The sequence below is a fragment of the Coregonus clupeaformis genome, chromosome 6 (assembly GCF_020615455.1).
Source record: "Coregonus clupeaformis isolate EN_2021a chromosome 6, ASM2061545v1, whole genome shotgun sequence".
NCBI classification, from domain to species: Eukaryota; Metazoa; Chordata; class Actinopteri; order Salmoniformes; family Salmonidae; genus Coregonus; species Coregonus clupeaformis.
This window is the reverse complement of record NC_059197.1, coordinates 45,092,874-45,108,374: the sequence shown is the minus strand read 5'-3', so window position 1 is coordinate 45,108,374 and position 15,501 is coordinate 45,092,874. Positions and strand designations below refer to the sequence as shown.

The window sequence follows — 15,501 nt, the reverse complement described above, 5'->3', positions numbered from 1 at the left end:
ATTTATTTGCTGCCCCTATTGAGTCCACGTTTCAGATGATCAGTGAGTCGGATGAAACAAAAAGAAACAGATGAGACCATGATCAAAAGCCAGCCTAAAGTAGAGCATTGCTTTTGTCAGGAGAGTAGAGACTGGGTAATGAATGTGTCCTTGTCCTGGTCTTAATGCCTTATCCATCTCACTCTCGCTGTTCCTCGCTGAATTGAATTTTCTTGTTCCTGGTTTGGTTTGGGCACTTCTCATCTTGATATTTTCACCAACCACTTCCTATTTGATAGAAATGACACACACGCACGCACGCACGCACGCACCACGCACGCACGCACGCACGCACACACACACACACACAAAGCTTTGGTTTTGTGACAGTCAACAACTCATACTTAAAGACAGTACGGTCAAATTGAGTGACGATAATTATGATTATCATATGTCAAGTGTGATAACTATCTCTTGCCCACCGTACTGGGTTAGGATTGCTTGTTGTGCTACATATATTTTGGTCATGAGTTGCGGTTTTGTTTGGCCGTGTAATGTACTTTTTCAACAATCTCTCTTATAAGGTACATTTTTCAGTTCCTGTACAACCCCAGCTGGTAGGATGTAGGAGGCATCCAAACACCTAGTTATCAGTAATCTAATCTAAAGAATGCATAATCATGACTCCCTTGTAAAAGGAGTAGCCTAACATTTGAAGTATATTCATTGTCAACTCTGGTATCCAGTTAGACTAGATGTGAACCATTGATAAGTCTCTGTCATCACCTATACGTTAAGAAAGGATTGCGTTTGTGCAGGAGTCTGGCCTAGTGGTTAGTCCTCCAGACTCTAGACCATATACCACTGGTGACGTGGGTACGAATCCCATCTCAGTCCTTCCTCTCTGTATCTGTCTCCCCTTTAGCCTACATTTCCGACTATCACTGTCTATAAAACAATAAAATATGAAAACACAATTCTGGGTAACAATTAAGTACCTTACTGTGATTGTTTTCAATTAAAATGGTTTAAAAAAAAGAAAAAAAGAAATAGCTTCTTAGCAAAGAGCAATTTCTAAATAAGAATTTTGCTAGGACTGTCTGGGAGTGGTCTGAGTGGGGAGGGGAAACTGAAAACTAGCTGTTATTGGCAGAGAGGTTTGGAACTCTCTTTCTTATTGGTCTATTAACTAATTTACCCCCTGGTGATGTCACCAGGCAGGCCAAAACTCCATCCCACCTAAACAGGTTGAAATTTTAGGCAGTGTTTTCAAACAGCTCTTACTCTAAAAGGGCATTATCATCATTTTCACAATTTCACAGTATTATTCCAACCTCATAGTGTGGAAATATACAAGGAAATCATGTTTTTGACTGCACTGGGCCTTTTTAAAGGCATTTTTTTGAGAATGTAAACCTGGCACATTATATAATATACTTCCTGTTACCAAGTCACCTTACACAGCCCTGAAAAAGGCCAAGTCAAATTTTCCATTATATGAATATTTTGAATGTGAACATCTATTCATTGTGGGGCTTGTAGAGTTGTGGACTGCTCTGCTTCCTTGTGACAAACCAAACTACGTGCTGTGAGCAGTTCTTCATTTGAAAAGATGTTGTGTTGACCGTTGCAAAAAGGCGAACATTAGATCACTTCAAAGCCATCACCAGGCCAGTGAGGCCACACAAAGTGCCTGTATCTTCACATCTGAGTTTGGCCTCTGGCAAACATACTCCAAACAGTGGTGACAGAGACTCTTAAAAACAGATGCCCTCAGCAGTCAGCTAGCTTGGTTCATTTGAGTTCAGTACAGGACATTGTGTGACACCAGAGACTCAGTACAGTGTGGCCTCTCCACCAGCTGGAAGAGCAGGATTCCCTGGAGAGTACAACAACATATGAACTTCAATGTGTTGAACCTAAAGAAGATCTCAACTCTTATCCACATTCTGTAGATAGCATTGCTGTGTTATGGTACAGTACATTAAGAAAATAAAAACCCCACACTCTTATGTCTCCTATACAATACATGTAATAGATACCCAAAGTTTGACAGCTATGCTTCCCTCATCAGGGTTTCAATTTGTACAGTATACTGTATGTTGTGATGTCACAATAACTATTTCCAATGGCAGTTGGACTTGAGATGGCCATGTGGAGCCCTAGTGTACAGCTGCATCCTGTGGGTTTAGAATCAGAGGCAAGTAATCCCTCTAAAGATGATTATTATCTTACGGATTTCAGACTCCTGAGTGGCGCAGTGGTCTAAGGCACTGCATCGCAGTGCTAACTGTGCCACTAGAGATCCTGGTTCGAATCCAGGCTCTGTCGCAGCCGGCCGCGACCGGGAGACTCATGGGCGGCGCACAATTGGTCCAGGGTAGGGGAGGGAATGGCCGGCAGGGATGTAGCTCAGTTGATAGAGCATGGCGTTTGCAACGCCAGGGTTGTGGGTTCGATTCCCACGGGGGGCCAGTATAAAAAATATATATATATGTAAAAATATATATATATGTATGTGGTGTCCACATCACCAACGAACTATCATGGTCCAAGCACACCAAGACAGTCGTGAAGAGGGCACGACAAAGCCTATTCCCCCTCAGGAGACTAAAAAGATTTGGCATGGGTCCTCAGATCCTCAAAAAATTCTACAGCTGCACCATCGAGAGCATCCTGACTGGTTGCATCACCGCCTGGTATGGCAACTGCTTGGCCTCTGACCGCAAGGCACTACAGAGGGTAGTGCGTACGGCCCAGTACATCACTGGGGCAAAGCTCCCTGCCATCCAAGACCTCTATACCAGGCGGTGTCAGAGGAAGGCCCTCAAAATTGTCAAAGACTCCAGCCACCCTAGTCATAGACTGTTCTCTCTGCTACCGCACGGCAAGCGGTACCGAGTGCCAAGTCTAGGTCCAAAAGACTTCTCAACAGCTTCTACCCACAAGCCATAAGACTCCTGAACAGCTAATCATGGCTACCCGGACTATTTGCACTGCCCCCCCACCCCATCCTTTTTACGCTGCTGCTACTCTGTTAAGTATTTATGCATAGTCACTTTAACTCTACCCACATGTACATATTACCTCAACTACCTCAACTAGCCGGTGCCCCCGCACATTGACTCTGCACCGTTACCCCCCTGTATATATAGCCTCCCTACTGTCACTTTATTTTACTTCTGCTCTTTGTTTTTCTCAACACTTTTTTTTTTGTTGTTGTTTTATTCTTACTTTTTTTGTTTAAAATAAACGCACTGTTGGTTAAGGGCTGTAAGTAAGCATTTCACTGTAATGTCTGCACTTGTTGTATTCGGCGCATGTGACCAATAAAATTTGATTTGATTTGATTTGATTCACTAACTGTAAGTCGCTCTGGATAAGAGCGTCTGCTAAAATTTAAATGTAATTTATTTTGATGTGAAAAAGATGTGTGATTCATAGCTAGACGTATGAGTGGCAGCATCTGTATTATGTTGGTTAGATATTATGTCAGCAGCAGCTGCTAGCTTGAGTTATCTAATGTCATTACCTACCCACCTGGTACACACTGGTTGAATAAACGTTGTTTCAACGTCATTTGTCAATGTATTGTGACGTGGAATCAATGTGGAAAATACATTGGATTTGAAAAAAGTCATCAACCAGCACTGTTTTCATCTCATTTCAACCAGTGTTGTAAACATTGAAATTAGGGTAAAACTTCAACTTAAATACATTAACTTAACCTGACTAACATACATATAGAAGCAAACCGGATGGACATCATGAAAATGATCGGAGAGGTTGAGAGTAGAAGAAGTTCAGGCGCAAAAACAAATAAAATAGAATTATTGTAAAATTGACTGTGTCCATAAGGTGTAGATAGTAAGTATAGGCTGGAAGTAGAGGCCTGGGCATTGTTGTTCACTAATTTACCCCAAGTAGGGAAAGGATGGCGGGGTTGAAAAGTAATAAAGGGGAGTATATATATAAAAAACATGGGGGATTGGAAGTGATGCAGACAATTACATTGATAGAAGTTACAATCTATCTGCAATATTAAGCTGATCTACCCCCAGAAAAAATAAAAATTGTTACATCAATCTAATTTCAACATAATCATCACAACGATGTATACATTGAAATTGCGTTGAAAATTCGACGTAGAAACATAACAAATATTTTTCATTTGCTGTGCTGTTGTTACATTTGTATCGTTGTTTAATGTCCGATGCACTCAGGGTCTTGTTACATATCATTTTAGGCGGCAGGTAGCTTAGTGGGTAAGAGCGTTGTGCCAGTGAACCGAAAGGTCGCTGGTTCTAATCCCCGAGCCGACTAGGGGAAAAATCTGTCGATGTCCCCTTAAGCAAGGCACTTAACCCTAATTGCTCCTGTAAGTCGCTCTGGATAAGAGCGTCTGCTAAATGACTAAAATGTAGTGTAGACTACACATGCACCGCAAATTCATTGTATCATTTCACTTCACCTGTATGAACCATGATCAGCCTGGCATGTCTGATTAGGCTTTGCTGTATCGCAGCATCTGACTCTGAGTAGCTTAGCCTACCAAAGGTTGCAACTTTGCAGAAAACTGCATGCCCAGTAGCTGTGTCTGTATGCGCCTATGCACAAAATAAAAAAGCACAGGATATTTGTATCTCGATTAAACAGCTCTGGTTGGCTCGGTAAGTAATATCGACCAAATAAGCCATTTCTACTCTCGTTGCTTCAAATGTGTATGCTGCTTAGACAAGTTAATTTGAAAAATGAATGGTGACACTGTAATGTGACATCACTTCAAACAACAGCACCAAAAAATATCGGAGGAAAAGCGGAATGGTCAAGTAATGTACTTGCTGAGACTACACTTTTGTTATTCCTCAAACCTTTCATGATTATTCTGTTTCTTCACGATTTTGATGTCAAATATGTAGCCTACTGTGTTGTTTAAAAGGCCACTATTAAAAATAATTGGAAAATAATTTATAGTAGCCTTGTCCTGTAACTGCAGGCTACATATTTGTTAAAATGTAAAACATTTCTATTTCCTCATCTTAAAAAGGAAAGGTTTATAAGGTAGGCTACAGTAGAATGATTTTTGTTCAAATTGTGTGGTTTTAAGAACCAAAACACAATTACATTATGTATGCAGTGCTGTTCATTGTTTCTATTAATCAAATTAGGCCTACACAATAAGAAAATATGCAGGCTGTACATGAGTAGCTTGCTTAACATTTTTTAGTATGAAGTAGGTTGGAGATGGTTGCTTTAGCACAAACCGTTCAAATATGACCTATAATACCAGAGCTACATTTGATTATTTTTATTGCAGATTCAGGCCAGCAATTTATGTGTATAGATATAGCTGGCAAAAAAAATGCATATTTGATAATGATAACGATAAAATTAATAATACGTTAGCAATATTATTTTTATGTGACCAAATGTAAATGCAAAACTCCAGTTTGCATTTTCAAGTTGACGGTTCTTGTTCAATGCCCTACCAGATAACTGTCATATTGAGAAAGAAAATTGTTAAAAGAGAAATCAAAATTCACATTTGTAATTGTACTACATTATTGTGATTGCATTTTTTTGTGACAATAAGAAAATGAAAACTTAATGTGCAATTTATCAATGCTTTTTCTTAACCTACCAAGTACAACATTCTAATTCTTAAAACAAATGTTTTATTGCTCCCATTTTCTATGTCATTTCCTCATCGTCTTGCGTTATGCTGGCCACATTTTAAAGAGTTTGGCCTGTCAATCTATCACCGTAGGTGGGATTGTCAGGGGAGGAGCAGGATATTTTTGAGTCACAGGGTTGGTAGGGTTTCAGACCTGTCAATTAATTATTGGGGGTGGGATTTTCAGGAAAGGGAGTAGATTAGTAATCTAGTCATTAAAACGCTTTTTCAATATAATTTTTTTTGTGGCAAGACTTGTAGGTCCCCCAGACCCCCTGCCCAACCAGTGGGTAATAAAATATGTATTTGGGGATGAAATTACACATACCAGAATAATGTACATTTCAATTTTGTTTTACATTGTTTTTAACATTGATATTTTTTGCGCTTTGATTGGTTATTTGAATAATTATCATATCACAATCATAACTATCTGATGAACCCATGTCTTATTCACACTTGTGGAACTGCTAATGAATGCATTCCCATTAGAATACAAAGTAAAAGTTCAAGTTCTTCAGAGACCAGAGTCAGGGAGGTGCAGACAACATGATCCCTTTGACCTTTCCCTGTGCTCTGTGCATTCAGTCGAACACAAATAACCCTTAGCGGACCCCTCTGTTTGTTGCCTGTTTAGGAGACCTGCCAAGCCATCTCATAGTATCCTCTCACTGATCTGCCCTAATGAATGAATAATCATGCAGTTCAATTTTAGACCCGTCATTCCTGTTTCTCTCTCTCGCTCTCTCTCGTTAAGTGAGGGGGAAACAGAAGCGCCTCTCTCTCTCCCGGGCATTGCTGGGGGCTGATTGAAAGACTGACAGGTCCGTGCTCACCACCCCTACCGTGTTTATTGTTGTGCAACTGATTCAATAACTCAGGGTCTTTCCCACCAGACCTCCGGGAGTTGACAGAGAGGGGTCATCGCCGAGGCCATCAGGAAGCCTATGTGTTTATGCTCATTATTAAACTGGGACCAACTGGGCCGTCCACTGGAACACCTGTCCAAAACACAGACTTGTGAATGCCTGCGACACTGTCCAATTGGTAATGTCACTTGTCCAACTGGTTATGTTACAGGGAGGGAACAACCATCCCTAACATTTCTAATATTAAGTAATGTTGGGTCAGTACGGCGATGGTATAGATTGCTTATCAGCACTGATCTGGAGTGAGGTCGATCACTACTGTTGAGGTAAGGAATGGACTAGGAAAAACTGATCTTAGATCTGTGCTTTGAAGCATATATTACCTGGAGTGTATTCACTATGTCACTTGTGTCAAAGCAATTATTCTTTAGAAGTTTATTACAATCTCAAAGTTTCCCTATGAAAACGTCACAGGCTAAATGACTGTAAATCGATTATGAACTGTCTATTGTGTCCCTAGCTTCTCAATTGTCCGTTCATCATAGAGTTCACCAAAATTGTTACTTTTCTGTCCGAAAAGGAATAGTTTGAGTAGTTTGAGTGGTTGCTGTGTGACTTGGACAGCCATTTTTAGGGGTTCTGATTTTTCAGCTCTTTCAGAACATCAGCTGTCTGAATATGTGTAAAGGAGAAGCGTGGGCAAGTTGCAGCGGAGGGTGCCCGCTTCTCCTTTACACATATTCAGACAGCTGATGTTCTGAAAGAGCTGAAAAATCTGGACCCCTACAAATCAGCTGGGCTAGACAATCTGGACCCTTTCTTTCTAAATTTAGCCGCCGAAATTGTCGCAACCCCTATTACTAGCCTGTTCAACCTCTCTTTCATAACGTCTGAGATCCCCAGAGATTGGAAAGCTGCCGCGGTCATCCCCCTCTTCAAAGGGGGTGACACTCTAGATCCAAACTGTTACAGACCTATATCCATCCTGCCCTGCCTTTTGAAAGTTTTTGAAAGCCAAGTTAACAAACAGATCACCGACTATTTTGAATCCCACCGTACCTTCTCCGCTATGCAATCCGGTTTCCGAGCTGGTCATGGGTGCACCTCAGCCACGCTCAAGGTCCTAAATGATATTATAACTGCGATCGATAAAAGACAGTACTGCGCAGCCGTCTTCATCGACCTGGCCAAGGCTTTCGACTCTGTCAACCACCACATTCTTATTGGCAGACTAAATAGCCTTGGTTTCTCAAATGACTGCCTCGCCTGGTTCACCAACCACTTCTCAGATAGAGTTAAATGTGTCAAATCGGAGGGCCTGTTGTCTGGACCTCTGGCAGTCTCTATGGGGGTGCCATAGGGTTCAATTCTCGGGCCGACTATATTCTCTGTGTATATCAATGATGTTGCTCTTGCTGCTGGTGACGCTCGGATCCACCTCTATGCGGATGACACCATTTTGTATACATCTGGCCCTTCATTGGACACTGTGTTAACAAACCTCCAAACGAGCTTCAACGCCATACAACACTCCTTCCGTAGCCTCCAACTGCTCTTAAACACTAGTAAAACTAAATGCATGCTCTTCAACCGAACGCTGCTTGCACCCGCCCACCCGACTAGAATCACTACTCTCGGCGGGTCTGACCTAGAGTATGTGGACAACTACAAATATCTAGGTGTCTGGTTAGACTGTAAACTCTCCTTCCAGACTCACATTAAGCATCTCCAATCAAAAGTTAGATCTAGAATCGGCTTCCTATTTCGCAACAAAGCCTCCTTCACTCATGCTGCCAAACATGCCCTCGAAAAAAAACAGACTATCCTACCGATCCTTGACTTCGGCGATGTCATTTACAAAATAGCCTCCAACACTCTACTCAGCAAATTGGATGTAGTCTATCACAGTGCCATCCGTTTTGTCACCAAAGCCCCATATACTACCCACCATTGTGACCTGTACGCTCTTGTTGGCTGGCCCTCACTACATATTCGTTGCCAAACCCACTGGCTCCAGGTCATCTATAAATCACTGCTAGGCAAATCCCCATCTTATCTTAGCTCACTGGTCACCATAGCAACACCCACCCGTAGTCTGCACTCCAGCAGGTATATCTCACTGGTCATCCCCAAAGCCAACACCTCCTTTGGCCGCCATTCCTTCCAGTTCTCTGCTGCCAATGACTGGAACGAACTGCAAAAATCTCTGAAGCTGGAGACTCTTATCTCCCTCACTAACTTTAAGCATCAGTTGTCAGAGCAGCTTACCGATCACTGCACCTGTACACAGCCCATCTGTAATTAGCCCATCCAACTACCTCATACCCATATTGTTATTTACTTTGCTAATTTGCACCCCAGTATCTCTATTTGCACATCATCTTCTGCACATCTATCACTCCAGTGTTAATACTCAATTGTAATTATTTTGCACTATGGCCTATTTATTGCCTTACCTCCATCATTTACTACATTTGCACACACTGTATATATATTTTCTGTTGTATTTTTGACTTTATGTTTTGTTTACCCCATATGTAACTCTGTGTTGTTGTTTTTATCGCACTGCTTTGCTTTATCTTGGCCAGGTCGCAGTTGTAAATTAGAACTTGTTCTCAACTGGCTTACCTGGTTAAATAAAGGTGAAATAAAATAAAAACTAACAAAAATCGCCATGGGAGATATAACTGTCTGAATGGGGCTCACGTCCTCATGTGTTTCTTGTTTCAATCCAAGCAAGACTGACAATTTCTCCCAGGCTGAAATAGATCAAATTATGATATTATGGTAAATGGTTTTCAGGCTTAACAGTGTCTGGCAGTTTTAAGTATACGTGCCGTTTGAACATTAGCCGGGGGACACTGCTAATTCAGTTGAACAAATGTACCTATTCATGTGTGGTAAAATGGCGATTGTTGTTGAATCTAAAGATCGCAAGTCAGCATTATGAAACGTATGAAGGTTGGTCAACTAGATATAAATGTGAACAATAAATCACAGTTATCTGATATGATCAAATAAATAACTCACAGAGGTATGGAGGCCGCTGTGCTTCAGCTGTGTGACTCCTGAAGCTAATGCTCCGCTAACCTACATTTAAAAAAGAAACAAAGAAAGGCCGATGTGTTTAGTGAGTTCAATACTGTGCAATCTCTGTTTTCATTGGCATTAGGATTAGTTTAACAAAGCTGACCAAATAGATGCTAATCTCAATAGATGTATCCTAGTGGTTTTCCTGTGGCTATATAACATTTTCACTAGTTCATGATGGTACAGTATAGAGTCTAATGGGTTCCTTTGTCCTGAATTTTCTTGTGCTGTTGTGTTATGCATTGAATTCTTAGGAGTAGTATTTTTACTCCAGTGTTTCACTGTCAACATGAGTGTTTGGCTAACCGCCAGCTAGTTTCTGATGCTCCTGAACACACCGTAATCTTGTGTCTGAGTGAGAGCTTTCTCACTATGTTAGGTCCATCAGCTTTTCTTCATGGTTAAACAACTAAACATCCAGAAATGCTCACTGGGAAGTTACTGTAATGTTAGAACTCCTTGTGTGAGCACTTGTACTTAATCACGCTTTGAGACCTGTTATGCTGTAGTTCTATGGAAAAGTCTGGTCTATAATTAATTAAGTAATTATACAGGGTGACCTACATGTGCTTGAATTACCAGTGTACAATGGCACAGACCAACGGCACTCTGTGTGAGTTAGGACATCATGATAAGTTCTACACAAAGGTGGCGCCAAGACGTGGTGGGGCTCACAATGACATTGTGAAATTAGACTAAGTTGGGATCCATCATTCATCAAGGATCCACATTAATGTTTTCAATTAGTTTCAGTTACACACTGTATTATGGTGTGAGAACACACTCTCACTCAAACAATAGCTGAATATACCCAGGCAAAGACATCCAACATATACCCCCTTGACAATGGACATCCGTGAGGCAAAAGTAAACAAAAGAGCTACAGACCAAAATCATTTGAACGGAAATGACATTTGTAAGAGTGAGCTAAGCACATTTATGGGAGTGAAGGGCAAATGCATTGTGCGGGGCTGCTGGGTGCGACAGCCAACGTGGCGGGCTTTGTGTGGCGTGGCTTCAATAATCCTAGCTGGCAGCTGATCAAACACCACGCTTTGTTGCACAATGTCTTCCAGGTTAGCATGGCTCCCCTAGTTCTCCCTGCTGCTCCCACTGGAATCTATAGGCTGTGTGGCCAACAATGTCCAGCCCTCACAAACCACTGGCTAGCATAACGTCCAATATGGCACAGGTTTATCCAGAGCACAATTCCAGGGGTCATCCAGCCAGGCAGGCCTCTGGGCTTGACTGACCAGGTAGGAGGACACAGGACAAAACACTCTTCTGATGAGTTATATCATACAGGTGAAGGCTCATAAGCCAAAGTGAACTGTTGGCAGACGTTGAACCTGATGAATGTTGTCAGTACGCCTACAACCTTCAAAAGACTATCGCAGGTATGATGATAACATCAGTGTGGTCACTGAGCCATGAAGGAAGAGTCAACACAGTCTAAGTACAGAACATGTATATACCCAGGCAAAGAATGTAAAAATACAATATTAAAAATCCTAATCACCAGGGTGTGTAACGTACTGGCTACATTAAAGAACATTAATAGAAAAACCTGTGCATGATTAACTTCAAAGTCAACCAAATACCAAGCATGTTAAGTCCAGTTTGTCTCAGGGTCAGGTAGAGATCACAACTACATTTTATTGTTGTTGACATTGCAGTGTTATGGTTCCTCCCTTGCATGCAAACACTCTGAGATAAGCATCTGAAATTGACAGTAGGCACAAACCACATTCTTCAGTGTCATTGCTCATACTTTTTTCCTGGAAAGAAACCAGATCCACATACGCTTTAAATCTGTGAAAACTTTGAAACAAGACCTAAAATAACCCCAACAGCATAGCATGTAAAATCCCACCATCATAATATTAGTGCTGGTGCTGATGTATGGAAATGTCATTAGACATTTCTGAGGATGAATTAAAGCCTACTTGCATTATTTTCCTTACAGCATTACTCTAGCCTATCTCTGCTACTCAGCACCTCTCCACTGCTCCTCCCCTTGGTAGATAAGTCAATAAACAGAGGGAAAATTCTTTACATAATTTTACAATGCAAGTATGAAGGCTAGGGTGCAATAGCTATAAGCATGCTGTTGAATTCCACAAGAAAACAAAAAAAATGTGCCTGTAATTGAATGGTGATAGGAAAATGACACCTGGATGCAACACATAGTGGAATTACACCATGTTTTACCCGGGTACGTAGAATTATGTTGAATTATTAACATGACCTTTCTCTTACTTTTCCATACCCTAGTCATTTGGGGATATTCACAGGGATAAATGTACCCGTAGACCACACACACAAACACACACACACAGACACACGTGCGAACTGATGAGAATGATTGACATTATTGGTCCCTAATTGTATCTCTCCTATTGTGTGTACTTACAGGAGCCGTAGCACGAACCACTTTTGATTATGGCTTGCTGACTACTTGTTTTGTGACCCAGTTATTCTGCTGTATATCAATAGGAGTGTTCCCATTGAACTGTATTTGACAAGGTCACCATAGGAGTGGCCCATCCTTCCTTTCACTACAAAGACTAGCATGGTATCTTTCAGGGCCATACTGTAACTGCTGTTCAACACCGCAGAATATTATACTACTAGTGATGTCATTTCCATCAGAATTGTGACTAATTGGACCAATCCGTCCGTATTTCTGTTCAAGAAGGAGGACCTTGGAATGTGGTTATGGTGATTGCTGTGTTTTCAATAGAAAAGTAAACACTTTTGTATCAAGTATGTCATTATACTGTTGTGTAAAGCATACACTATGAGTAAAAGCATATGAGTGTGAGAAAGACCATTGGTCAGACCGGAATGATCTAAGAATATATAAAAATCGCTTCATTTTTTCATTTTTTTGTCATTTAGCAGACGCTCTTATCAGAGCGACTTACAGTTAGTGAGTGCATACATTCTTTTCATTTTTTTTTTTCCAACGTGAAAACAAGCAGAGGTGAGGAGTATTGGAAGTTCAAGGTTAGACTACATGCCATAAATAATAGGAAACAGAAAGCTAATATAGAGTAACTTGAGAATTGTATGGATCTGACAATTCAATCCAAGTGCATAAACATGAACTGTATGTGAAAAACCGATTGGGTTGCAAAAACTGAAACGGATTGAAATTGGCAGTACACACTATCTCACACACTCTCCTTTCTTCTGTTTCAGATGGGCAGAGCCGAGGAGGCCTGAGTTAACAGATCGCCTGCTGCTGCTGTGTGCATGGCATGGATCGTCAGTGACAGTCTTGGAGGAAGTGTGTTTGTTGTTTGGCCTTTGAAGACCTCTCACCAGCACAGAGTGGCCCCGTCCTCCCCCTCCACCCCATCAACCTCCCCACCTCCCTCTCCACATATAGCGACAGACCCCGGACAAATCAAATAAATCAAAAACAGGTGTAGACCTTACAGTGAAATGCTTATTTACAAGCGCTTAACCAACAATGCAGTTTTAAGAAAAATAAGTGTTAAGTAAAAAATAGATAAGTACAAATAAAAAAATTACAAAAATAACAAAATAACAAATAATTAAAGCAGTAAAATAACAGTAGCTAGGCTATATACAGGGGGTACCAGTACAGAGTCAATAATCTCTCCAAGATTTATGAGGTCCTTATGCCGGAGTGGAGGCCTGGCTCTTTGTCAATAAGAGGGGTTTTATTTCACCACTTCTCCTTTTTTTCTCTTCTTGTCTCTTCCTCATCTGAAAAAGCAGTGAAATGGGAGACGGCTGTTTGACATGTGAAGCCCGCCTGGAGAAAACGTGTGCTTTCAGGCCTGGATATAAGGATTTACTCAACAACAAGAAGGAAACGTCACTGTACAGAATGCCGTTTTCCCTCTTTCATTCTCATTAACAACAACATGTTGGATTGTCCTAACCCTGTAAATACTTAGTGCCAAAATAACAATGCACCTACAGAATACGAGGACAATGTGCAACATATCCTTCTGCAATGTCGACTCAAAGATCGACCAGTACTTCCAGCCTACGTTGTACATCATTGTCATCGTCCTGGGCCTGCCCACAAACTGCATGGCTCTGTGGGCAGCTTACTTGCAGGTGAAGCAGAAAAACGAGCTGGGCATCTACTTGATCAACCTCTCCGTGGCTGACCTCCTCTACATCGGCACCCTGCCCCTATGGATCGACTACTTCCTCCAGCACGACGACTGGATTCACGGCCAGAATTCCTGCAAGCTTTTCGGCTTCATCTTCTACACCAACATCTACGTCAGCATCGCCTTCCTCTGCTGCATCTCCATCGACCGATATCTGGCCGTGGCCTACCCGCTCAAGTTCGCCAAGGTCCGGCGGGTCAAAACCGCCGTGCTGGTCAGTTCGGTGGTGTGGACCATCGAGATAGTGGCCAACTCTGCGCCCCTCTTCCACGACGAGCTCTTCCAGGACCGTTTTAACCACACCTTCTGCTTCGAGAAGTACCCCATGCAGGACTGGGTGGCGGGCATGAACCTTTACCGGACATTTCTGGGTTTCCTAATGCCCTGGCTGCTCATGCTGGGTGCGTACCGGGGCATTCTGCGGGCGGTGCGTGGCAATGTGTCCACTGAGTGCCACGAGAAGGCCAAGATCAAGCGCCTGGCGCTGAGCCTAATCCTGATCGTATTGGTATGCTTCGGGCCATACCACGTGCTCCTGCTGTCTCGCAGCATCCTCTTCCTCCAGAAGCCCTGCGACTGTGGCGCAGAGGAGGACCTGTTTGTAGCCTACCACGTGGCGCTGGCCCTCACCAGCCTGAACTGTGTGGCTGACCCCATCCTCTACTGTTTTGTTAACGAGGGCGCACGCCATGACATTGGTCACGCACTCACCAACCTGCTGGGGGTCTTCAAGCGGAACTCGCCCTCGCCAGCTGACGCAATGACAGCTGGATCTGTCACCTTGGAGACACCACTGTCCACCAAAAAGCAGATGGGCCTGTACAGTGAAGTCAAGGCCAGCACCTACAAGACAGAGCTGGTGGCCCTCAAAGAGGAGTGCCTTCAGATGACCATACTCAGTGTTAAGAAATAAACAGCCATCCTGATCCACCATTGGGTGGACATGAGAAAACACAAGACTATGGGGAAGTGGGGGATGATACATTTTATGTAGAATAGAAAATAGGAGAGATTTGATAATGCTCATGTGAAATGTTTTAGCTGTTTTATCAGTTTTGGGGATGACACCTCATTATGTACCTCATATGGTAAACTGTGATTGAAATGTGTTTGATATAGACGAAAATAATCAATTCAAGATGGACCATGAGTACATTGTGACGACAGTAAGAAAGACAACAGTAAGTTCAGTGGTATAGATGTGATGCAAAGTGAAACTAAGGATGTTTGCCACCAAACTGTTTCTTTCTCCACCTCGCCATCTATAGCAGGTATGTGTTCTGGGTGGGACAAGGTTATCTAACATTGGATTTGACCTGTTTACATTTATCTTTCAATGAGCTCGATGCCTTGTAACAGCTCCAAAGATCCTAAATGTGTTCTGTCAGCCCGAGAGTGAAGCACAATGCTACGTGTTTTTGTTCATCAATTTCAATGGGAAATAAATTATGGATATCATCGTTTCAATTGTGTTGTGTCTGCTGTAACAGTACATTGAACAAATATCATGTCAGGAAACCGAAGACAGGGGGGGCCTCTGTATGGTTGATGTGTTGCCGTAAAACCATTAGAGTGTTGACCATGGGCCTGATAACAGTGTTGTGTCGGTGTCCTTCTTCAATGTTCATTCTCATACTCTTGAAGCTACTGTATATTGTCTTGCAGTTGGTGCCTATTTGAATTGATAGAATAACAAACCCTTATGATTAATGTCCCCATCAATATTTCTTGT

At 42.1% G+C, this 15,501-nt stretch overlaps 1 protein-coding gene across 1 annotated transcript in view; it reads left to right on the top strand.

Moving 5' to 3' along the window:
• The window catches only part of LOC121568260 (G-protein coupled receptor 4-like), a 30,658-nt gene extending 15,426 nt beyond the window's left edge, over positions 1 to 15,232 (top strand). The window contains exons 2-3 of the mRNA XM_041878816.2: positions 12,817 to 12,904; positions 13,360 to 15,232. Of these exons, the coding sequence (XP_041734750.2) occupies positions 13,558 to 14,682 (1,125 nt within the window). The 5' untranslated portion in view covers positions 12,817 to 12,904; positions 13,360 to 13,557 and the 3' untranslated portion in view covers positions 14,683 to 15,232. The remainder of the gene's footprint in view (positions 1 to 12,816; positions 12,905 to 13,359) is intronic.
• The last annotated feature ends 269 nt before the right edge of the window (positions 15,233 to 15,501 follow it).